Source organism: Pogona vitticeps, chromosome 4, assembly GCF_051106095.1.
Source record: "Pogona vitticeps strain Pit_001003342236 chromosome 4, PviZW2.1, whole genome shotgun sequence".
Classification (NCBI taxonomy): Eukaryota; Metazoa; Chordata; class Lepidosauria; order Squamata; family Agamidae; genus Pogona; species Pogona vitticeps.
Genome location: NC_135786.1, coordinates 144,246,840 through 144,272,452, shown reverse-complemented (window position 1 = coordinate 144,272,452; position 25,613 = coordinate 144,246,840). Strand labels below are relative to the sequence as shown.

General features: G+C 41.9%; 1 protein-coding gene across 5 annotated transcripts in view; it reads right to left on the bottom strand.

Annotated features, from left to right (window-relative positions):
• Positions 1-19,635: 19,635 nt before the first annotated feature.
• BASP1 (brain abundant membrane attached signal protein 1) overlaps positions 19,636-25,613 on the bottom strand; it is a 77,906-nt gene continuing 71,928 nt past the window's right edge. For all 5 annotated transcript variants that reach the window (XM_020781296.3, XM_078391710.1, XM_072998507.2 and 2 more), the window contains one exon: positions 19,636-21,461. In XM_020781296.3, coding sequence (XP_020636955.2) covers positions 20,706-21,452 — 747 coding nt within the window. In that variant the 5' untranslated portion in view covers positions 21,453-21,461 and the 3' untranslated portion in view covers positions 19,636-20,705. The remainder of the gene's footprint in view (positions 21,462-25,613) is intronic.

Sequence of the window (25,613 nt, the reverse complement as noted above, 5' to 3'; positions counted from 1 at the left end):
CAGGCTTGTATCTGTAAACTAAAAACTTCAGAGACCTTTCAAATTAGGAGGATCAAATATACTATCTGCCACACTCTCAAGCTTCGTTGTTCCTTCTGAGTTTAGCTGTAATCCCGATGGGGCATGAAAATAGTTTGTCCCCTCCCATATGTCTTTTTTTCTGGGATAAGAAGTAGGAATGCTATGTTTGAGAACATAGTTCGATTATTTTTTCCCTTGAAGATTTAAAAAACGTTGGCATTTATGGTGTATTTGCGATGATATCACTAACTTCATGTCAGTACCATATACCTGGCTATATTTGCTCCTCTTTCAACCCTATTAGTGTACTTCACTAATCCCATTTATAAACCCATATGTTAAATACATTTTCAAAGCTGTTGCAGTAATTTTATGATTCAGGAAATTCCAAAAGTTGCAGAAAGGGTATTATTGCAGGGTTATTGGAAATGTCTTTCAACTTGGCCCAAATTTCTTGATTCAGAAGGGAAATCAAGGGAATTTTTTTTATAAATTTGGATACAGTACCTGAGTTTCAAAAATTAACTAGAAAATTCCCAATCAAAAAATAGATTCCTTTGGCTCAGTTTGAAAAATATGTATGTGTTTATTTGTAAAGCTTTGCATAGGGCTTTATTGGCACATTTTATTGGTATTGCCAACTCAGATAAAATGCTTTCATGATTTTTTCGTACAATGTATTTTTGCTGTCTTGATTGGAGTAACCGTCATCTAAATTCAGTTAAAAGCATTGTACTGTAAGTGCAGTTTTGACTGTGCTTGTTTTAATGTGAGGATATGAAGTGTGCCGGGTATGCCTTTTCTATCTGTCAACTCCCCTGACCCAAAGAGTACAAAACAAATAGCACACACAGCACAGATTGCTCAGCAGTCAGCAGTGTAGAGAAGAAAGGAATTTTCCAGGGCATTTTTACACCGTCGCTCATTGTGGCAAGTTGGCAAATGGATGCACCCATTCTGCCCACTCAGCACATGTGCTTCTTTTAAAAGTGTCTTCCCCCATTATTGCACAGCCTTGCATTGTGAACGTCCAGCTCCCCATGCCACTCTGCATTATCCCAACATTTGTCTTGCCCCTAGCCACTGCTAATGGGCATGTTAAAAATGGTCTTAAAATAGTAATTACTTCTGGAAAGATGTAAAAGTAATCATAGTGATCAAAGTTCCTTACCTGGAATTTCGTCAGCGTGAGGTGCGAGGCAAAAAAATTGGATCTTTACTACATGGGGAGAAATGTTTTGCTCATATGCAAACACCTCTGTCAACTTTTCATCACTTCATTACTCTTAATCTACTCAGAGGTCTTATTTTTTAAATTTTTATTGCATTTTTATACTGCCCTACTAGTGATGAACACAACTCTGGGTGGTGTACATAATGAAACAAGAAAACCACAATCACTCCACTCACAACAATACAGTCTAGCACGACCAACCAAAACAAAATCAACAACAAAAAAATCTCATATGAAAGACTGACAAAATATTAGCCATCTGGCTACAAACAAGAAAGAATTATTTAGCATTATAAAGCAATTTCTTTATCACATTTCTACTGTGTCTTTCCTGTAATAAGCAGTGGGTGGTATATGTAGGGAAAACTTCACAACAGCCTAGAAATAGAGATAACAATAAGGTTTGAACTGTCCAGTCAGCATAATACGAGCATAATAATCATAGCTGAGCGAAAACATTAAGCCAGGCTTCCCTGGCACAAGATTATTTATGACTAAGCAAGGATGGGGATTCACGACTCACTGTTAAATCCAATTTAAGTCACACCAGCGATTCAACTCGAACTTGATTTGGATTTAAAAAAAAAAAAAAAGGCTCAAGCTCAACTTGTGACTTGGGCCCATTTTTCTGAATCGTGTTCTCGAGTTCCTATTATTTTTATGGAGACTTGCAAGGCTGGTTGGGAGAAAGAGACGTAAAGTTTGGCCTGCAAACTAAGAAGCTTTTTAATTTTTTTAAAAAAAAAACATTAAAAGCTTTTAAATAGGGATTTGGAATTTGGACTCGAGGCTTGGGACTCAGGACTTGGATGGACCCAAAGACTCGGACTCAGATTTGCAACTTGAACCCAAAGACTTCCCAACATCCCTGTCACTAACCACCTTGAAGACCATATATTGCCTCCAGAATCAGACCAAATAGCTGGCATGGCTCAGTGGGCTGGAGGGCCTGGATGAAGATCCAGAACCAGGAGTTTAAATTGCCACTGTGCCTCCTAGGAGAGGAATCAGCTGATTTCAGATATAGCATATGTGGCTAATGGGGTTACTTGCCTTGCCACCTATGCGGCTTTGCACAGGCTGTGAGATTCCAGAGCATTACCAGAAGGAGGGAATGGCAAACTACGGGAGCATAATTTATATCTAGAAAACTGTGGGAGGATTCTGTAAATGGAATCAACAGCACATAAATATTAATGATCGGAGACAGTATACATCTCAATTGCTTGGGAACAGTAGTGGGAGAAATATGTTATTTGTGCCAGGCTTGTGAACTTCCCAGAGGCATCTGGTTAGCCAACGTGATGCTCTGCTAGAAAGACATCATCTAATCTACCATGGGTTTCCTTATGTGCAACTAACTCTTAACTTCTGTCAAACACATTGCACTGTTCACTTGTCACAAAAGCCCTGTTTGTGGGAATTAACCTATGATGACTGTGGCATTCACCCTTGTGGCCCTGCTTGTCTTTCCCTCACAACGGCTCACATCGCATTTTCCTCTTGCTGCCACCAGTGAATTACCTCAATCCACAATATAAATGACATTTGTCTGAACACTTGACTTGTGAACCAAAACAGAACTTATTTATTGAAGTGAAGCATATTGAACAGTAACAGAAGTTTCTCAGATAGACATTATGCACAAGCAAATTGTCAACAGTTCTCTCAGTGCATCTTCTTTTCTTTTGCTATATCATTTCCACTTTCTCTACTTCTTTTCCTAACCAGCTTTATCTCTCAGTATCTGTTCCCTCTCTGACTAACCATCCCTATCTGACTCCTCCTTCTCCTGCCAAACCTCATGTAGCTGCTGACTCTGCCTCGCCAGTCCTCTCGTAAGTTCATGCGAATCAGCTCATGAATATGAATAGCATGAGTGATGTGGGTGATCGTCACATTGACATATGCTCATATGCATATCATCATTTGAATGAATATGAAATGAACTGAAATGAATAATGATCCCATGAAGCTGAACCATTCTAAAGGAATGGAGCCATGCATAGAGTCAAGATAGGAAGGAAAGGATTTGGACCTTGGAACCAATGTCCAGGGATACAAGTTAAGACAGGACTTGTTATTTGCATGACCTTGCCTGTTGCCTTTCACCTAGTTCCCTCAGTCTCATCCTGAACTACATCATAGATCCTATACCATATATATATAGGATCTTATACTCATCATAGAACCTATACTCATTATTCTTGCTAGCATGCAATGTGTTTAACATATTCCCTTCCCAGCATTCCTTCTATTTTCTGGACTGCCAATGACTAAAATGCATAGATGATTGTTTTTTACATGTATATATTACTTTTCCTCCAGTGAGTTGAAGGCACCATACATGACTCACCTCCTCCCTCCTTCGTGAGCAAGTGCAATATTAACTCAGGTCTCCCAAGTCTTAGTCCAACAGTAGCCACTGTTATCTTGCTGGTTCTGGATGTGTGCGCTGCGAACTCCCTGATCTAAATATTTTGCACAGTCATGTCTGCCTGCAGCAGAGGATTTGCATTCATAGGGCACTGAAGACAAAACATCCTGATTTCCCACAATCTCATTCTACTTTCTCATAATATAATTATATGGCAGGTCAGGGAGAATGCCTACTTCAGACATTGGAAGAATGAGCATTACCAACTTTATTGCGATTTATCTTTTGCGATAGCAGCTTAAACTTAAGTTGAAAGGAAGCTGATGATACACCAAATAATACAAATGTCAGAGGTTTGCAGGGCTGTGGGCAAAGGTAACGAAACAATAAGTGGGAAGCATAAGGCAGAAGAGGAGCTCTTGGTGCACAAAGACTTGTGGGGAATCAATCACTTTGACATTTTTTGCTTGCCATGCAATTTAACACAGTTTAGCTGAGGAGGATGTATTTCCATGACTGGAGGGCTTTGTTTCAAGTGGTAAAGTCATGAGAGTGAAGGTGCTTCCTTGATGAACAGCAGCCATTTTTATTCATGTAATTGAAATTTAGGAGACCTAGCAGGAAGAGCCTTCTGTATCCAGCACCTGACAATTTCTTTTTAGTATGATAGGAATCTTTTCAGTTTTGAGGACCCACTCTAATGTTATGGCTGATAGCTACTAGCTATGGCCAAATCAGAAGTGCTGGATTAGTGACAGAGCTTAACCATATGACTGGACCCAAGGAAATAAAATGCCCGACAACTCTATCCTATCAGTGTGCTTTCACAATTCCCACTGAGTTCAGTGAGACACACCCCTAACTTCAGAAATACAAAATTGCATCCCAAACGTTGCATGGATTGGCAGGGATAAATAACTGGCATGGGCAAGGTAGGATGATTTTCTATAGGCCACCCCTGCTGCCATTTGCCCTCAAGAGGAAACAGAAGACACCGAAGCCTTTCCTAATTTTTCCTGTAGCTCCAAGATGTGGACAGCCACAAAGCATGTTTCTGTACATCCTGAAAATCCTGCTTAGAACCTAACCAGGAAGTAAAAAGTTCCTCAAACATGCTCTTCTTTAAAAATTTTGCCTCGTCTGCATATTGGTAATTTCTACTCAAGCTTCAGCACGCAATAATGATAACATACTGAAATAACAGATTTAGAAGGCAAAGCCCCGTGAAAGGTTACTTGGGTTTAATGGAAGCTTAAATTGCTCTTTTATACCCTATTCATGGAGAGCTACTGTAGTTCATTTTTGTTCAAACAAGAAAACGCTAGCTTGGTAATATATCCTTTTATTTCAGGAAGGGAAAAAGAAAGAGGTGCAGCTGACAAAGTTGTGATAGTCTGATAGAGCAGCAGGGCTTAAAACAACAATGTGTTTAGCTCACGGGACATGTGATATCTTTTGAAATCTCTCTCCATGGCCTTGTCAGTTGGTCCTAAGCCATTTTGGGAGTCCAGGGTTATCAGAAAATGAAAGCATTGCTCTTTTAACCTCATGCTGATACACATCAGCATAAATGTCTTTAACCTCTGCCGCATGCACTAGAGTAACATCTGACTTGCCTGTGTGCACAGCAAGCAAAGCTTCTCTGGTTGCACCCCTTAGCAGCTCTGAAGCTCAAGCGTACTGCAAAGGCAGGAAATGAAATACAAATGATGAAAAAAAAAATCCACCAATTTGAGTGGTGTTCTGTCTCTGAGCAACTCCTGCAATGTTTATAAAAGTTGTGCAAGGGCAGGAGTGGAGAACCATTTTGCAGCATTAGGCTGTATCCCTTGTGACCTCCCCAACGGGGTGCATGGCATTAGAGAGTGTGGCCCTGCCCCCTCACATCACAGGGTCCCCAGCAGAAGTGTTAGCTGTGGGAGACAAAGTCAAGCTCAATCCACCAGTAATTTGCAAGGTGACTGAACCCTGAGGTCAGGATTCAGCCAGCTCTCAAACTAACAGCTTACTGCCCTTCCTTCTCCATTTGTCTTCCTAGCACAGGGAAGCCAAGTGGGGAGTGAAGCTTGCTCTCCAGTACCTAGGTCTTACGTTGCCAACTGTGAGTACTTCGCTGCTCCCTCATTTTCCCTGCCTGAGCAAAGCTGGCCTCTGACCAACAGGTTACCCACCTGTAATTGTAGTTCTTCAAATGGACCTCTGTGACTCACAACCTGGGTAATTTGCACCTGCACAAAGCCTCATCGGAAGACTCTAGAGCTTTTGCGGTAGCAATAAACACATTAGAATATGCCCCTCCCCACCCGTATAAGTACCTTGGTGCCGAGTGTCCCCTTTCAGTTGTGTCAACTGCCGCTTAATAGTAAGCAAACAATGGTGTGACAGAGGACGAACGGGATGTGTGAATCACAGAGGTCCACTTGAAGAACTACAATTACAGGTGGCTAACCTGTTGTTCTTTTTGTGGCCTCTGTAAATCACACCCTGGGTGACTAATAAGCTGTTTTACCCAGAGACAGGGTGTCACGCCAAGGTAGAGACTAAAACAGCAGGTCCAAATGGCGCATCAGATGTTTGCCGGAGATCGAGTCTATAATAACAGATAAATGTGGACAGAGGTGCAGACATCTGGAAGAGGTACGCTGCGGAGAAAGGCTGTAGAGGCTGCCACTGCCCTGGTGGAGTGAGGGCAAACCACTCTAGGGGCTGGTTGTGGGGCAAGCTGATAAGCCAAATGAATGGTAGAGGCGACCCATCTGGAGATAGTTTGGGAAGTCACCTGACAGCCTTTTGTAGGTAGCTGATGGCTTATGAAGAGATGTGATGACTATCTAAAAGGTCGGGTGCGTTGGAGATAAAAAGCAAGAGCTCTTCTGACATCCAACATATGCAGTATTTTTTTCTTGGTTTGAAAAAGTTGACGGAAAAAATGAAGGAAGGACAATCAGCTGGGAAAGATGAACCTAAGAGACAATTTTGGGGAGGAAGGAAATGTCCATTAATAACTTCACCTTATCAGGGGAAAAATTGTAGATAAGGGTAGTCATAGCGTAAAGCTGCCAATTCACTGGCTGAGGTGATGGCTTCAAGAAAAGCTGTTTTAAAAGTGAGGAGTCTTAAGTCATTTGTAGCTAATGGCTCAAAAGGAGCTTTGGTAAGCTGTTTCAAAACAAGAGTTAGCAACCATTGTGGAGAGGGAGGTAGATAGGAGAGAGACCTTTCAGAAAATGTTTCGTTGTTGGATGTTTGAAGAAGTTTGCTGTTACAGAATTTGGAGGTTGGTACAATATTATTGTGGATAGGTAGACTCTCAAGGATGAGATGGAGAGGCCCTTGGATTTGAGATGTAGAAGGAAGCAGAGAACAGTGGAAAGTGATGGATTGATGGAGGAGGATGAGGAAGATTTGGTAAAGGATTGAAGTTTCTTCCATTTGTACAGGTAGGCTTTTCTTGTGGGTGGTTTTTTGGCATGATGAAGAACCAAAAGGTGCAGAACAGGTAAGTCCAGGTGTAGGACTTGGGAGTTGTTCTGTGTGAGAAGGTGTGGCAGGCGGGGAAAATAGTGGATGTCTGATGAGAAACTGTGGAGAACTAGGAACCAAGTCTGTCTCGACCACCAAGGGCATTGGTTTTGTCTTGTTGTATTTGGATGACAACTTTGTGGAGGAGAGGGAACAGCAGAAAAAGGTAGGCAAGAGTCTTAGGCCAATGGCTGACAACAGGTCTCCCTGAGAATGTTTTCCTATTCCTGCTCAGGAGCAACAGAGTTGGCATTTCTGATTCACTCGGGAGGCAAAGAGATTGAGAGTCAGTGTGCCCCATTTCCGGCAGAGTTGATGGAATACTGATTGATCTAGTTCCCACTTACGATCGCAAAATGATGGTTTGAATGGGGTTTTTCCATTTTGCAATGATCGGTTCCCTGCTTCGGGAACCGATTTTCACTTTATGACGATCAGCAAACAGCTGATCGTTGGGTTTCAAAATGGCCACTGGTTGAAGAAAATGGCCCCCCACTGTGCTTAGGGACGGATTCCTCGCTGCACAGGCATGGAAAATGGCCGCCCCTATGGAGGATCTTTGCTGGACGGTGAGTTTTCAGCCCAGTGGAACGCATTGAGCAGTTTTCAATGCGTCTCAATGGGTTTTTTTATTTCATTTGACGACATTTTCGCTCTACAGCGATTTCGCTGGAACGAATTAATGTCGTCAAGCGAGGCACCACTGTAGTAGCTAAATAGCTCATCGGGTAACTCTTTATCCCATCTATGTTACCTGGTATCGTACTCAATAAAAGCAGTTCTCGAGTTAGTGCAGCTTCATTTATCCGTTGTTTAACATCTGATAACTTCTCTTTCATCAGATATTCTATCTGGCTAATACGTTCATTTACTTGCTGAGATCCTGCATGGTAGTCTGCCATTCTTTATCTGACTTTTGTCCCACTGTTCCCAAATTTTGAGATTGGGCAAACAAAATCCCCAACATTTGTATTTTAATTTTTCGGAGGCCATTTCGATCTTTCCAGTGAGTAGAGTCTGTATAAATAATACTATATCCTTGACCAAAGTGGCCAATCTTTAAATATATTTTCGAAGTTTCCACTATTTTGTCAACAAACCAAACCCACAATCATAAACCTCCCCTAGGTTCTTCCTCCCATCCTTGTACAGATATTATAATATATAAATCAACGTTTAGCCCAACAATTTAAAAAACAACCGTGGCAAAAATATCGCTTTTTCTCCAGAAACCTCACAAAATTCTATTATCAGAGTCCCACACAGTCCAGCCAAAAAACATCCAGACTAAACAGCAGTCACGGGGGGTCAGTCTCTCCAGTAGATATCCTTATAATCCGTCTAATATTCTTTCCATTAATCCAAAGATTAAATTTAAAAATTAAATTAAATTAAATTTTTAAAACTCCAGTCCATTTCTAGAGGGACCCCAGACCAGGTGGTTCCAGCTTTTTCCGGGAGCTGCTCCTGGGAGCAGCTGGCAGCACCATGACAAAGCCCCGCCTCTCCCGGGACCACTGCTTAAAGGAATACCATGCATAGATGACTTGTAACCAGGCAAAGAATGTTCCCCAAATGTTGAGGTGGGGCACTCTCCAGCTCAGTCCTATGAGCTGCCCTGATGCTATATGATATTTAGAAGAGATAGAAAATATATTGGCATAACTCTGCACTAATATTGTGCCCACATTGCTCCAGACAAGAAAATTAAGAGAGATTGTTTGGGGATACACAAAGCAAAATGGGTCCATATCACCATGCAAATCAAAATAGAAGCCCATCACTTATCAGAGGAGATGTGTTTTCAGATGGGATTGTCTTAGTAGTGGGTTCCCATTTCAAGGTATCCATAAGCACCCATTTTACAAGGTCATGGCAACTATCTTCATCTGTGGAAGGAGCTTGCCATACATGGATGGTACACCCTTGTCAAAGTACCGGTACATGCTGTTATGTTCTCTTTGCTATAGTCTCTGTGACTGGAAGGCAGCAGTGTCTAGACTTATCAGTTTAACACCTTTCAGTTTGCTAACTTCATATGAAGTGCACCTCTAAAAAAAATTACAAGATGCACTGGACTCAAGCTTAAGTTCCAGAATGCTAATAGATTTAGACCAAGGTTTTTGTAGACAACAAATCTTTAAATTTTTGCCACTGCAATTCATCCTTCAAGGTCTTCTGATTTTTAATATGAGTAACCAGCACTTCTAGACATTTCTGGGAATTCAACATGGATTGTTGTGAAGGATCTTCCCCTCCCCTGGCCTGGAATTACTTGTCTTTCTTCTTCAATGCTTGGTACTGAAGGTGTCAAAGGTGAGGGATTGAAAGGTAGCCTGATGACCTGGGTATCTTGTCCTTCCTTTTTATTGATTCAGTTCAACTCCTCCTTTCCCTGTTAAAATAAATTGTTGTTCTTCAGCCTTTTGTTCTCTCTCCCTTCTCTTGCACTGCAGGATGAGCCATAGGGTCTCTTCCATACTGTTCTCCAACATAGTCACACATAGATGCCAGTTGTAGTCTAATGTTTATGCTGTCTTTACTGCAACAATGAGGGCTGCTTCCCTGTTTTTCTTTATACCTTACCATGGGTATTCAGGGTGATTACTCCTAATCAGCCATATGTTCACCTCACTATCCTGCTGTACTCTGCTAAATGTTTATTTCTTCATTTAAAAATATGGCAAAATAGGAAGTTGTTCTAGAGTAGGCCTGTTGAAACAGTGGGCATCTGGTGAGTCAACTTCTGTAAATTCAGTCGATCCAAACAGGACAACTCTAGTTGCAACTTACTGCACTAAAGTAAGCTACAATTAGAGTAGATCCATTTGAATCATTTGAACCTATGGAAGAGTTGACTCACCAAACCATCACTCATTCAACAGGTCTACTCTAGCTGTGACTTACTATGTTAAACAATAGGATTTCAGCCAATGAGTCATACATGTGCCAGAGAAAGCACTCCACACACCTAGAAAAAAATGCAAGGTAAACTCCCTCACTATTCGGACTATAAGCTGCTAGTGCTGAGCTGGACAGACCAGTGATTGCACTAAGACAACATCCCCATGTTACTAAGATCATACTCTGTCTCCTCATGCTCTGAGCAATTGTAAGCGGATATAAATGCTTCTTTGCAAGAAACCACCTTATGTGAAATGACAATAAAATATTAGGGTGTTAGAAACAGAAGAACTTGAACTAGGTGCCTGAGAGATCAAACAATGGAGCTCTGTTCCATGGGCTTGTCTGAAATACAGAATTGCAGGCTGTTTGAACTTGGTCTAAATGACCACAGCACATGATCAGTGTTGGCAAGCAAATGTGATTTCCCAAAACAGCCAGTCCAATCCCACCATGTGGGGGGTGTTTGAGATAAATCCCCCAGTTTTGCTTTGTTCTCTCATTGTGAGTATGGTATCTGTAAAGACCTTAAGGTTATCTGTCAGTGCCAGGCAGAAATATTGGCCTGTCTTTAGACTTAAATACAGTGGTGCTCTGCATGATGACGATAATCCGTTCCAGGAAAATCGCTTTTAAGCGAAATCGTCGTCATGTGAAAAAGAATTTCCCATTGGAATACATTGAAACTCATTTAATGCATTCCAATGGGGAAATTACCTTGTCGTCCAGTGAAGATCGCCCATAGGGGAAGTCATTTTCCAAGTGCCGATCAGCTGTTAAAATGTCTGCCCTGCGAAGCATGGGTCCGGAAAAGACAGGGCAGCCATTTTGCGGAGCCGGAAAAATCATCGTTTTGCGAACAAACGGTTCGCGAAGCAAGCACCTAATCTATGTCCAGCCAAAAAACTCATAGGAAACATCATTTTACAATCACTATAGCAATCACAAAAAAGTCATCCTCATGCGATTTCGTCATTCTGCAGGGTCGTCGTAATGCAGGGCACCACTGTACTGAATACACATGGTGTAGCATCTTGTTGAGGTTCTCTGGCTGGCTGGCTGGCAGACAACCTGAGTGGTTTGAACAAAGCTGACAAGATGACATCAGTTTTTTTCATTAACTATGTTATATCGGTCACACAAGTAAAACACCAAGGGGAAAGTCACAATTATCTTGATTGTGTGATTGCCTGCATATTGACAAGCATTCTTGTGTTAGCTAATGAAGACAAGTTATTTCACTAGGGAAGTGCCCCACACAGAGCATGATCAAGAACACGCGTGCGCACACACACACACACACACTTTTTATAGGCAGCCTTTTTCCCCCCCATAGAGGACCCAAGGTGGCTCACAACAATAAAACTAAATTTATGTTGTCATCTGCAACAAAGTCACATGTGATTTAAGGAACCTGGATTGGGGTTTCAAACTATGTGACATATTTATATAGTTTTTTTTATTGTTGCCACACCCGAGGGAGTTTCTATGATCAAGCAGAAATTTCAACCCAACTGAGTCCTAGTCTTTCGCCCTATCCACTAGACACGTGATTCTGACTTTGAAACTTATTCAGATTCCAGAGTGAAGCAGAAGTATTTGCCTATTTCCAAAGTGAAGCAAAGAACCTGAAACAGGGCTGAAATCCAAGCAGCGATCCCCAATGCACCAAATATTGTTCAGTGCTTCAGAGATGGAAAAGGGGGTTGGAGGGAGAGACACTGACTGGGAAGACAAAATTAATACTGTATCAGAACCAGGAAACCCAGAGCAGAAAGAGATTGACAGCTCAAGCACTAATGAAAAGTCCAAGCTCTTCTGGAAACCTCAGTCTTGGAACTTCTGGGAGAGGAATCCTCTGGTCATGTGATCAGCAACCATTTTGTGAGAACAGCATGTTGGAGAATAGAGAAATATTGCTATTGGCTTCATTTTCATATTCAGGAATAATAATAATAATGTGTGCTGCCAAGTCAATTATAAGTTATGGCAACACTTTGCAGAGCTTTGTTAGTAGAGAGTACTTAGAAGTGGTTCAAGTTTCCCTTCCTCTGAGTTAACTCTGGGACTGTGCAGCTTGCCCAAGGCTACATTGCCTGGCTCGTATTCCAGGAGGCACAGTGGGGAATTGAACTCCCAAGCTTTGGCTCAGCAGCCAGACACTTGACTCTGAAACAGAGTGGCTGATTAGTGATGTCATGGGCATAATCTTATACAGTGGAACCTCTACTTAAGAATGTCCCTACTTAAGAACTATCCAACTTAAGAACAGCTCCATTAGCTAAATTTTGCTTCTATTTGAGAACGGAGCTCCAAGATAAGAACGGGGAAAAAAACTTTCCTGCCCTTTTTTAACCTTAGGTCATCTTAGGTTAAAAAAAATGTTCTCCCCCTAGTGGTAGAGTATGGATTAACCCCAACCCAGCTGAAAAAGTTGAAGTCCCTGGCAGTGAAGTCCAACACCGAAGTGTGGCTCTATAGCTAGAAAGAAAAGCACATGACAAGTAGGACTTAAAGGCTCCAGCAGAAAATGGAGAAGCCAGTGGATGTCTGTGTTTTCTTTGATGGCAGAGAGCACTTTAAATGTGGAGTTTTCCTTGTGGTTTGAAAAGAGACTTAGATTGTTGGTCAATTTTTTAAAAAAAGGTGATGGGTAAAGCTATATATATGTGATTTCGAGAAAAGTGGGGAATAGTTTTGTATTTAATATTTGTAAAATGTTTGATTATCTTTTCATTCTTTAGAAATAAATAAATTTTAAAAAAAGAGTTTTCCTTGCAGTACTCTGACATCATATAAATTGATAGCACTTAGCCAAAGACAGCTGCCAGCCCATCTGGGGAACTGAATGACTGACAATCACAACTATCATTCCAAGAGACCAAAGAAGACTTAAGAGTTATAGTGGCCCTCCAGATGGTACACTGCAAGTCCCATCATCCCCAACCAGGATAGCCAATGTTGTGCCAGCGATGAAGAATGCTAGGAGCTGCAGTACAACAATATGGCCAGGGGCTGAGGGAGAGGTTACACTTTGCCCACCCTTAATCTACAGTAACAAGATTTGGTTGGCAGTAGAGGTTCTTGAGATATATGGGGTAAACTCCACACTCGCTTTTCAAACTCAGCCTTCACCAAAACTAGTTCCTGGCCAAAATTACTTACTTACTTACTTACTTACTTACTTACTTACTTACTTACTTACTTACTTACTTACTTAATTAATTAATTAATTAATTAATTAATTAATTAATTAATTAATTAATTAATTAAAATCCAAATTAATTAAAATCCAAGCTCAGCAAAAGCACAAGGTGGCCTTCAAAGCTGTGCCAAAAGTGAAACAGCTCTTCATGGGAATATATAGCACTTCATGCCCTACTGCACCTGCCTTATTGTAAAGAAAGCCCAAAGTCGATGCCTGTAATATCCACAGGCCCATGACATTCTCCAGAAGATTACTTAAGAGCTACCTTGTATGTAATCAGTGAAACTCTCCTGGCAACAGTTCTAAACAAAACACGTAGGCCTAACGATTGATTCCCATTAGTTAACCCCTTTTTACATATTTGGTTGTTTGCTTCCTTAAAAGGTGTCGATTCTTCCCTGGGTGTTTATCCAAAGGGTGTCACTGAAGAATGAGCATCATGCTTAACAGTTTCGTGCCCTACTAAGTTTCAAACTATTGGTGCATGCTGAAAAGGAGCTTTTGGTTTGGGTTTTGAGCTGCTGAAAACATATTAGCTCAGCCTTCAAAGATTGCCTAAAGAAATGGTGGGTCATTCTCAAGGTCACAGGACTTTTATGTAATTTTTATTACAACTCTGAGGACTATTGAGCAAAATGTAATGGAAAACAGTGGATGAATCTTTGAGCACAGTTTTACAAATGAAGAACAAGGTGCCTTTGTACACACACTCGGCCCTGTAATATGCCTTCTGTCTCAGAAGTGAGTCTACAGTGTCTTGAAGGAAAGCCTATTCAAGGTGCAAATCTGCTGATTCACTAGATGAAATCTTGCCCTGCACTGCTGGTGTTACTGCTGAATTATGAAAGATGCATCCCTTTTTTTTGTGGGATATTATCAAGAAACAAGACAAGGTGCAAATAACCAGAGGAAGCACCAAGGCTATGCAGAAGGCAGGGTTCGATTCCTGTGGATCCCATTAAGCACGGGAGGCTCACTTCCAATTTCCAGGTGGTAACTAACCTGCCCCATCACAAGCCGTCCATGCCATTAAATTCTACGCAACAACATGAATAGTTTGTAATCAAATAGGCTTGACATAGTCCTTAGCTGAGCTTCATGTCAATCCATGGCTAGTACTAACCCTTGGGCTTAGTGAGATCATGAGTTGTTTTTAATCTGTTGAATTGAAGGTTTTATTTTCTTTGTACTAGATTGTCTTAAATTGTTTAAATCGTTCTAAAACAAATTCACGTTTGTTTGTTTGTTTGTTTGTTTGTTTATATCCCACCGAAGTCTACTCTGGGAGGGTAACAGCACTCAAGAATAATGGAATAAAATAAAACAACAACATTAATACAATTGAAAATAGCAAATAAATTAGGTATTGACAGGAAGGAAGGCCTGCCTAAAGAGCCAGGCCTTGAGCTGGCTCTTAAAAACACCCAGCGAGGGAGCCAGACAAATTTCTGGAGAGAGATTGTTCCAGAGCCACTGCCAAGAAGGGCCGCTTTCATGTTCTTTCTCTTTGGGCCTCCCTCAGCGACAGGCCCCTCAGCCGCCCATCTTGACTAAAGCAAGTAAATTAAAACACAGTGTTAAAATTAATATTGCTAAACTCGGTGCTTGTCAACACAAGCTCAATTGGAGCATGCTGGAGTAGGCCAAATAAGGTAACTTAAAGTCAGGTAGAGGTCCAGTATGTCCTTTGGTGGAATCCTTCCATCAAAATGGCATATGTATCTCAAGCAACCCTATTTGATCTGGCTCTTCTAAGAAAGCAAAGATGGAGGGGGGGGGGAATCTCCATCGTTGCCCCAACTATATTCTGAAATCTATTGCTTAAAACTGGGGCATAACAGAAACATCTTAAGAATGAGAAATCATATAATCAGCACCACTATTAAGGGAAGGTCAGAATGTGTTTTCTGGAATGAAAATGGTATGGCCCTCGGGGTTTACATTGGTCATATTCCCGGGAACAGGGGGTCACCTCTTCCAGAGTCCTGGAGGTCTTTCTTTTCCTCTTTAGGATGGCTGATAGTTAGCCCATACCATCCTTCTCTGTTGGCCTGGCTATGACTAAGAGAATAAAGTGAGTTCTGCAGCTGTGCCAGGCATTCTCAATGTAGAGAACTCAACACATAGCTGCTTCCTTCATTCAAATTACCGTACTTGAACGGCTATTTATTTTAGTTCCCAGGCCTTATTTGATTTTTATGTCTCTCAGAGGAGACATTGTACTGCATTCACTTGAATAGAATTACCAAGAAATATTTGGTTGACACAGACTCATAAGTGTCTTTCATTTTCAAGAATTCTCTTTTAAATGTATATGGGTTGCCCCAGGGTATTCAAATACTGCATCCACCATCCTTGTATAATTGCCCAGTCTACCCATGAGATGCCTCAATGATTTCATGGCCAGTTAAGCAAAGCAGGGTCTGTAGAAAGCTGGTCTAAATCTGATGTACTTTTTAAGTTTTAAATAGTTCTTCACACCAGTTGTTTTCAGACTACTATGAGACTGAAAACGAAAACTTAGTAATGGCAGGTTACCCAAGTCCAAGGTCAGAGAACCTTTGCCTTTCCAAATATGTTTGATGTCATCTCCCAGAATCCCTTATCAGTGCCACTCTAGGTGGGGCTGGTAGGCCAAAATTGTAAGCCAGAACATGTAGAGGACTGAAAGTTCCCTACATCCATCCTAATTCTTGCTGAGTCATTCATACCCTGATGTGGTTTGGTCTCAAATGTCTTTACTATCAAGAATAATGCATCCATCATTTTAAATTCAGCTTTCCACTGCAGACAGGTGTTAATCATAGGGCACGAAGTTAAAGAATCATAGAACAATGGAGTTGGAAAAAGCCTAAAAGGCCATCAAGTCCGACCTCAAGAGATATGCCTCTCTTCACAACATTAAATTAGGAACTTAATGATAGCATGTCTACTCAACTATTCACTCCTCTTGCTCACAACAGCCCAGAACGAGAGTTAGCCAGGACAGCCAACGGGAAAGTCAGCTCTTGTTTTAAGTGTGGATTGGTACTTGTCACCTAGAAATAAACCACAGTTCAGACCCTATGAAAGAAACATCTTTAGGAGACAATGATCTCAGCAATCATAGGCCAGCCTCAGATTTACCTTTAGCGGTCAAGATGCTCAAAAGAGCAATGACTGGACTATTCAAGATGTGGTTGAGTTATACCCTTCTCAATCTACTCTTAGGCCCATTTTGGGCAAGCCACTGCTTTGGCTGCATTTGTTGACAACCTGTATGGGACAGCAGTGGGAGGCACATATATCATTTTGGGAGGTCATTAAGTTTTTAAGAATAATCTATGACAGTATCTTTGGGGTTTGGAATTTTAAATAATGACCTAGGAAGAGTTACCTGGGAATACTAGACTATACTTACTTTCTATGGGAATGATAACAAGGGATCCACGAAGTTGTTTTCTCTCCCATACTTTTTTGTAGGAGTATGAAATTGTTGGGAGAGGTCATTTGATGGCATGGAATGAGATGTCATTATATGTTGATGAGTTTCTTCTTTTCATCCAAGCCAGGTGTGGCAATCACTTGTCTGGAGAGACCATAAAAGCAGTAGTGGGCTGTTATATGAGTGAAGAAACTGAAACTCAGTCTAGATAACTAAGAGGGCTCCTTGCATGAGCTACATGGAGTACTTATTTCAGATAGAATCACACTTTATTTTATAGAGCAGTCTCATTGTTAACAGGTATTGTTGGTCTCATCACATTGCCACTAGGTTCTCAGATAGCAACTCTGGTCCAGAGCACTGTTGGTTAGGTTCAGTTGATTCCACTGTCAGAAGATGAGAGATGTGGTTGCTGTTAGTCATGCCCTGGTAACATTTAGATTGGATAACCCTATGTCAGACAGCTTAAACAAATAATCCAAAATTTTCAACTGTCTTCCTCCTCTGTTGGTGTGGTTTAGGGGCTGTCCATGAAGCTGTGCTCCAAATGCAGTCTTTCTAGATGTCAAAATTGGCAACCAGAAGTAGGTTGTTTGGGACTGTAACTCTGAAGAGCCTCGTGGCGCAGTGGTTAAACCGCTGTACTGCAGCTAAAACTGTGCTCACGACCTGGGGTTCAAATCCCAGGTAGCCGGCTCAAGGTTGACTCAGCCTTCTATCCTTCCGAGGTCGGTAAAATGAGTACCCAGCTCGCTGGGGGGGGGGCAATGTGTAGCCTGCATAATTAAATTGTAAACCGCCCAGAGAGTGCTTGAAGCGCTATGGGGCGGTATATAAGCAGCACGCTTTGCTTTTGCTTTTGAACATGAATTTGAGCCCAAATTTGGATAAGTCATTAACCCAGTGCTTGAAAGAGACAGTATGTTTGTATCTGATTACTAAAGATTTAGGGCGTAGCTTAAAGTGGTCTGGTTATTTGCCTTATATATTGTTCAAGTCTCAAGATCCAAGGAATATTTGTATTGAAAGGCAATAGTGATATGTACTAATAAAAAGAATTGTCAAATCACAGGACTATAAATCTGGAATGGACCTACAGGTCATTAAATCCAACCTCATGACAAATTATAATCAAAGCATCCTTGACAGCCATCTAACTTCTGTTTAAAGATTTCCAATGATAGCCTACCACTGAGTTAGTCAATTCCACTGCCAAACAACTCCTACTGTCAGGAAGTTCTTTCTAATGTTTAGTCAAAACCTCTTTTCTTGTTATTAGAAATGACTGCTTATGATCCTACTTATTGGAGCCACAGAATACAAGTGCCTTTTACTATGTGACAGCTTTTCACATATTTAAAGATGGTTATTGTAACACCTCTCAGCCTTCTGTTTTCCAAGCTAATATACCCAGCTACCTCAACCATTTTCTCTCCCTCCAAAAAGAAAAAAGGAAAAAAAAGAGGAAAAGATTAATGCAGGGGTAAGTAATCTTTGGCCTTCCAGATGTTGCAGGCTCCGACTCCCATCAACCCGCCCCCACAAAACAATTGTAAAGAGTTAGGTGAGCTAGTAGTCCAAAACATCTGGAATGCCCGCCATTTCTCACCCTGGATTAAAAGAAAGCAATGCTTGGGTAACCCAACTGGAATCCTATAGGAAGCCATATCTAGAAAAGGTCCATTGAATTGGCAGGAGTTTGGTGAACTAACTCCTCTGCAAGTTCCAGTGGGTCTACTCTAGTTGCAGCTTACTACTGGATTTTAATCAATACGTCTGACTTTGCCAAAATCTAAATATAATCCTCACATTTTATGCCACTATACTCATGTTTCTACCTCCCAAGGATATGTCATGATGAATGTTTCCCTACAATCTCATCATAGATCTGCATAGAGAAACCATCTCTCTTATGCAGCGATTCAGGAAAGCTTGCTACTGAATGTCCATGACGCAGTTCATGCTGTGCCCTGAAGTTATGTGTAATGTCTTGTGATTGAGCTGACTCTCATGGAAAGCAATCTGAAGCTAATTCAGTTGCACCCATTGACTAGAGCACATTTCTCCACATCTCAATGGGAGACACTGCCAATGTCAGTGAGAGAAACGGTACATTAAAATCAATATGCTGCCTTGTGAAATCAACCAAGCAGGCTTCTCAAGGAGGCTCCCAAACAGGGTGATGATGGTCAGTTCTGGATGTTAACCAATGAGAGCGCTATAAGGCATATGTGGAATGGAAATATGGACCTGGGCTGGAACTTGACCCAGGCTGTTGCTTGATTCACTCATGTCACTTCCTCAGAAAGCCATTAAGCATCACTGGGACCAAATAGCTTTTACTGAACAGATTGTGTGAGAGGAACTGAGGTTGTTATTTTCTGTCCCTGCAGACTGCCCTGAAGCCTCAAAAACTGGACTGTTGCTGAGGTGGGAAATCAGGCCTTGGAGTCGGGAAAACGGAAGAAAGCCCTGCTGCCCTAGCACTTGACTGCTAATGTGATGGTGGGTTCAAACCTGTTTCTGCAAAAGTCTGCCCCACCTGTTCCTGCCTTACTTTCTGATTTCTTTTAATACTTCTTTCACCTCACAAATTCTACCAAATCGTCTCTCAATACCCACCCAGCCTGTTCTGTGAGGACTGGCTTCAGCTTGCCCTTCTGCTTTTGCTTCACCGCTTGATTAGATGCCTCAGTCTCATCAATATCCTGTGGGGGGAAACCTAAAACTGGGAAGAGCCACATCCTTCTGTTCCCCCCCCCAAGAAGCCTCGGGGGCCTCTCTTGTACACAGCACCCCCAAATCTGGGAGCCACCGGCTTACTGTCTCCAAAAAAATGTAGCTGTTCCCTTTCTGAAAGTGAAAACCCTAGGAACCATTTTTCTCTACATATAAAAAAAGAAAAGGTCATCTCAAGAAATGTTCCACCACTAACACCTCAGATGTTTTTTTTAAATTATTTAACTTTTATTACTGTTGCACCATTTATACAATTACATATAATTTCAATGCATCCATTGTACATTTTGCTTTGCTTTTCATTTGTTTGTTTTCCCAATGAGTGGTGTATTGGTGTCTGTGACACAGAATGGAAGAGAAACTGCAACTGCAAGAACGCAGACTTTTTTTTTTTTCATTTTCACTGACCAATAAACAGAACTACAGGTGCACCCAACCACGGACATGCATTAAACTCGTCATGAGAAATCTAGGTAGGCTAAGTAGGATGAGAATGCTTTCTTTAAATATTTCTCTCTTTTTTTTTTAACTCCCAAAAATATTTGGAGAGGAAGAAGAATCAGAGGATTGGCGTTGAGGAAAAAATGTGGACAGCTACGTGAGTTTTGTCTGAAGGTTGTCATTCATCCACTGCATAAAAAATACAAAATGATAGAAGGCTGTAAATTAATTTTTTTAAAAAAAGAAGAACACCCAGAGGAAATACTGTTTTCATAAAGATCTGATCTGTGTGGCACAGGCCCAGAGGGCAGAATCAATTACAATATCACTCCCAAACCCCTGTTAGAGGAAAAAAAGAAGGAAAGCTCAAAAAGTGGGTGGAGTGCATTTACAGCAGTTTGGGTACAAAAGAAAGAGGTACTGCACTTTCAGACATCTGGGTTGTCGTCTGACTTTAATTACTGATTGAAATACAGGACTCTGTAAAGTTGGCAGAAAGTATATTAGATATTTTCCCCACAAAAATACTATTTGGATTCCCCTGCCACAGCCACCACTCTATCCCCCCACCCCACTCCCTCTTCCCCACCCCAAACTTAATGGGACAATCCATTTGTTTTTGTTTTTGTTTTATTTCTTTCCTTTCTTTCTTTCTTTTTTTAAAATTTTTCCTGGGCAATACATACTGTTATTTCAGATCTGAAACGAGTTAGTAGAGCTGGGGTGGGGGGTGGGGGGAAAGAGAAGATAATTAAAAAAAAAAAAGACACAGGTTGTTTTAAGTGGTTAATTTTTTGTTTGTTTGTTTGTTTTGTTTCCCAACAGGCTGTCCAATTTAATCCTTCACTGCTATGGTTTGATCGGAATTAGTTGCTGGAGCGTCAGATGCTTTTGCTTCCTCTGGTGGGGCTGCAGGTTCTGAGGCCTTCTGAGTAGAACTAGGTGCTTCTGTTGTGGCCGGGGTCTCCTTGGAAGATGGGGTCGCCTCGCTGCTGCTGCTAGGTTTTGAGTCTGAAGCTGGGGCTGCTTCACTTTTAGTTTCCTGGGGCGCAGGGACTGCAGGAGCCTCAGTCTTTTTGGCGTCCCCTTCCTCTTTGCCCTTGTCATCTCCTTTACTAGGTGCTGTGGCTTCTGAAAGCTGGGAAGCTTTGGCATCGCCACTGGGCTCCGAGGGCTGTTTTGGCACATCGCCGGAGGCCAGAGGAGGAGCAGAGGCCGAAGTGGGCTCCTCTGGCTTGGCTGTCTGCTGCTCGTTGTTCTTCGGAGGCTCCACCTTGGCATCGACCACAGTCTCCGCCTTCTCCGGTTCAGGTTTCTTAGGTTCTTCTGGGCTCACTGCTTTTTCTTTCTCCCCTTCTTTTTCTTCTGTCTTGTTAGCAGACACCTGGGCTTCCTGCTCGCCACCCTTCTCTTCTTTGCTGTTCTCCTTCACTTCCGCAGCCTCCGTTGCCACTTGTTGCTCGCCCTCTTTCAGAGCCTCCCCTTCCTCAGCAGTTGCCCCCTCAGCCTTCTTGTCCTTTTCTTTGGCCTTTTCATCATTCACATTATAGCCCTTCTTCTTCTTGCTCAGTTTGCCTCCCATTTTGGAGCCCTGGAAACGAGAAAGAGAAGAGGGTTATTCCCTGAAATAATAACGCTCTGTTTAACCAGGAAAACAAGCCCTATGTAAAGTATATCTGCTCAGAAGCAACACAGGAAACCAAAGGTTATCTATTCAACAACAGATTACGGGGGACTGACATAAAAAGGGAAATGTATGCATCAAATGTGAGTATGCTGTAACAAGCATACTAAATTATATTTAAATGGTTTTCCTTTATCAGTTATATGAATCATGAGAAGGGTGATTATGCCCTCACCTCACAAATGGTCACCAGTGTCAGGGCATTTTAGGGTAAAACTGAAATGAGTCTTTTGAGTCTATCACTTTTCTGTACACTGTCCTATGTATGCTGCTTGCTCTATTCGATTTTGGGCTCAAATGATATGCGCTTTTAAAAACATTTCACTTATTCCCTGCTAAGTAAGTAGAAGATTGCAACCTGAGTCTCATATTCTCACACAATATGAGGAACTATACTTGCATTCAGTATGGTAAGGGACAGAAGTAATTGGGTCCTATTTATGCATTCGTCCTGTTGGGAGCAATGGGGGACATTAGTCACAGATAATTTAAGACTCATTGATTTCAATTTAGTCTAACAAATTTGAGATCCAACCCAGTGATTTTTACAGTTGAAAAGTTAGGTCTCATCTACATGATAAACAGCTGTAGTTCCTCTACTTGTTTCACCCTCAGAACTTGCCTTCAGAAAGTCAGTATTTAAGAAGGGTTCCTGTCACTTATCTGTTAAAGTTCCCTAGCCCCCACCCCACCCCAAGCTATAGTCCTTAGGATTTTTTTTCCAGTGAGAAAATAAGGGTTCAAACAATTTAAGCCTATAAGAATAGACAAATCTGAAAGTTTTGCTTTGTCCCACATACAAATTTTGCAAGTTTTGATAAATTCTGATCAAAACCAAACTGAAATTCCCATTCGTGACTAAGGTATGTATGCCCACATGAAACTTTCACTATCTACCTGAGAGATAAAATATCCACTAGGACACCTCATCTGCTCTTTGTGTAGGCTTCCCTCTTATCCTCCACAAGCCAGCCAAGCCTCCACACTACAGCACAACCTGGGTGTAATATGTGGCCCTTCAGACATGGTTGAGACAACAGTTCCCATCATGCCTCATAACTGCTTATGCTGACTAATATGCATGGGAATGGCAGTCCAACAACATCTGAAAAGCCACATGATCCTTACCCCCTACTAAAACAAAACTATTATTTCTTTCTATATGTTATCAAGAGGAGTAAGGTAGGTTACCCATTTTTATTTTGATATTAATACAAAGACATTGGGCTAAAACTGCACAATAATTACACTCCCAGGAAATGTAATTCAGCCTATCCACCTTTGTTTAATTACCTTTAAAACTTCTATATGGATTCAGAAAATGGAACTCTCCATACATATTACAGACGTCACAAAACCCCACTATACCCCAATGCTTCCTTTATGCTACATCCTATGGCAGTATTTGAACAATCATTCAAAGCCCACAAACTATGATTTATCAGGTCATGGCTACATATAGACTTCTTCCCACAATTCCTGTCACATGCAAGTTACAGCACAAAGTTCTTAACTTGCATTCATGCATGCTTGTTCTCTACTCAACAGACACACCCCCTTGCCACATATATTCATTACCATTAAATGCTTAATGGATTTATGTCTATGACCCATGGTGAGATTTGGGAGCCCCAGGTAATTTCAGGAGCTCATAGTTCTCACTATGACAGGGTTTATTAAGTAGCAGTGGCCTTGAGCTGTTGTTTCATGCAGTGATCCTCAAAACACCCAGGGCTAAATCACATTGTTAATCCCAGCTGGAGTGGACCAGTGAATCAAGGGTACTCAAGAGGGCTCCTCCAGAGAACAAGGGTGAGGGCAACAGTTTTCATGAAAGCTTCAGAATAGCATGTTCACTGGAGTCAATATGTGCTGCACACACACAACAAAGAAGGGCACTATCCTCACTTTGGTCAGGAACATAATCGCTGATGCCTAACATTAGAGCCACCCCATTTCTCACAACTTGCCCATGTAGGTCACTATGTGCCTATTATATAAAGAAAGCAGTATTTTTATGCCCATCCAGTCACACTGCACTTTAGAGCAGTTTTGCAAATCAGCAGGAACAAAGATTTTAAACAATGGCGAGAGCTATATTTGCTTCCAGATAGCCAATCCTCAATTAAGCCTCTATTTGTTTGCCTGGCAATGCTGGGATAACACAAGCATGCTTTTGTTTGATCTGCCTCTTCCACTTTTTCAATTTTTTTTTTTTTTTTTTTTTTGCATTTGACATGACCAGCAAAATGCCCATCATTATGATGGGGAAAGAAGCCGGCCAAGTATTATTATTTGCTTGTTTTTTTACTCTGCCCACAAGAGACAACTCGCCCCGACATTGGGCCATTGTCAACCAGGGCTGGCAAATTGTCAAGTGTCAAAGGATCAGACATTGCCACCCCTACAATGATGCTCCCAGTAAAGTGCAGCACTTGAGTCTTCTCTATAGGTGTGAGAAGAAGTCAGGTATTTATTTGATCAGGGAAAAAGCAAATGGACCATATGAAGGCCCTACTGTGCAGCAGCCCAGCCTATTTCTGCTTCATTTTGCTGACCACAAGGTTTAGGGTTAGGGTAAATTATATCCCAATTCAAGGTTATTTGTTGTAGAAATAGTCATTCTATTTTAAAAAGCCTCCTGAGGCTTCGTAGCAAAAGCCTGAATTACCGTATTTGCCGGCGTATAAGACAACCCCAACATTTCCACTCAAAATCTAGCATTCGTTATATACTCGCCATATAAGACTACCCCCTCCCTCTGCTTTTTAATCCTGCCGAAGGGGCCAAAGAGGGAGGAGAAGGAAAGCAAGTTTCTGGGGCGGGCTACCAGCTGGCCCGAGGCAGAGGCCAGTGCCTGCTCGCTCACCCAGCCTCCGGAAATCTCCTCAGGAGCCTGGCGCAGCAGCGGGGTGGCGCTGGCTTGTCGCAGGCGCTGTTTGCTTGCCAGCTTCTCTATGCCCAGGTAACATGGTGGTAGGTCAAGGGGAAGAAGGAGATGGCACTGCTGCTGCTGCTGCTGCTTTCTGCGAGGGCAACGCGAGGAAGTGACTGAGCCGGTGGGGACCGAGCTCCGCCTTTCCATGCTGCTTCCTGCTGGGCCATACGGCGCCTGAGAGCTGGAGCCACCCACTGCCTCCTTGGGAGAAGAGGCGCCACCTCCGCCACCTCCTCTTCTTCCTCCTCCTCTTCCTTGTTCACCTCTCCTCTTTCCTCCTTGCGCTACATGCTGCCCGCTCCGGGTGCACCCGGCATATAAGACAACCCCTCCACTTGGAGGCATGTTTTTCAGTGCAAAAAAGTTGTCTTATACTCCGGCAAATATGGTACTTAATGGATTTCATGGAGGTGGACTGGTCAAAGCGAAAAGGTTGATACTAAAGGATACATCTGAGCAATAAGACAAAACCTAAAGTTGATTTCCTATCAGAGCGTGCTTGCCAAGTCAGAACTGTCATGTGGTGTGTGCACCTCTAGCTCCTTTAAGAACACGACTTGTGAAATGCTTCCTCTTCTAAGTGAAAAGGCTGAAAAAAAAGGAGAAAAAACTATGGAGCAAGGTTTAGAGCCTATGTTGCTTTCATTACAAGGATGCATCCCTAAATGTGACCCTTTCCCCTTTAACTTATGGAAGCCGGTTTGGGGGCAGCATCAGCCATCACAAGCTGGGGAGATGAAAGAAGGGCATTAAGACTTGCAACATGATGGCCTCACTCTGTGTGGTAACTACTCTCTCAAGAAATACAATGCGGTGGGACCTACCATGTTAGAATATTGTCATGCCTGAAGTAATGCAAGTCTCTTCCATGAATCCTATTAATTTGCAGAAACTACAGATATGAAATCCATATGAATGTTAAAAGCTGGCTTTACTTTGTCTGACAGCTTTTCCGTCTAGCCCAGTACTCTCTGCTCTGACTGGTAGCAGCTCATGAACATCTCCAAGATGAGTGTCACTGAGGTACACAGGTGTCAGCTGACTAGCAAACAGGTTGCTTATTGTTTGGTCAGAGTCAAATGTTGTCAGATTTGGCTGGAGTCAAATTATATTTCTGAAAG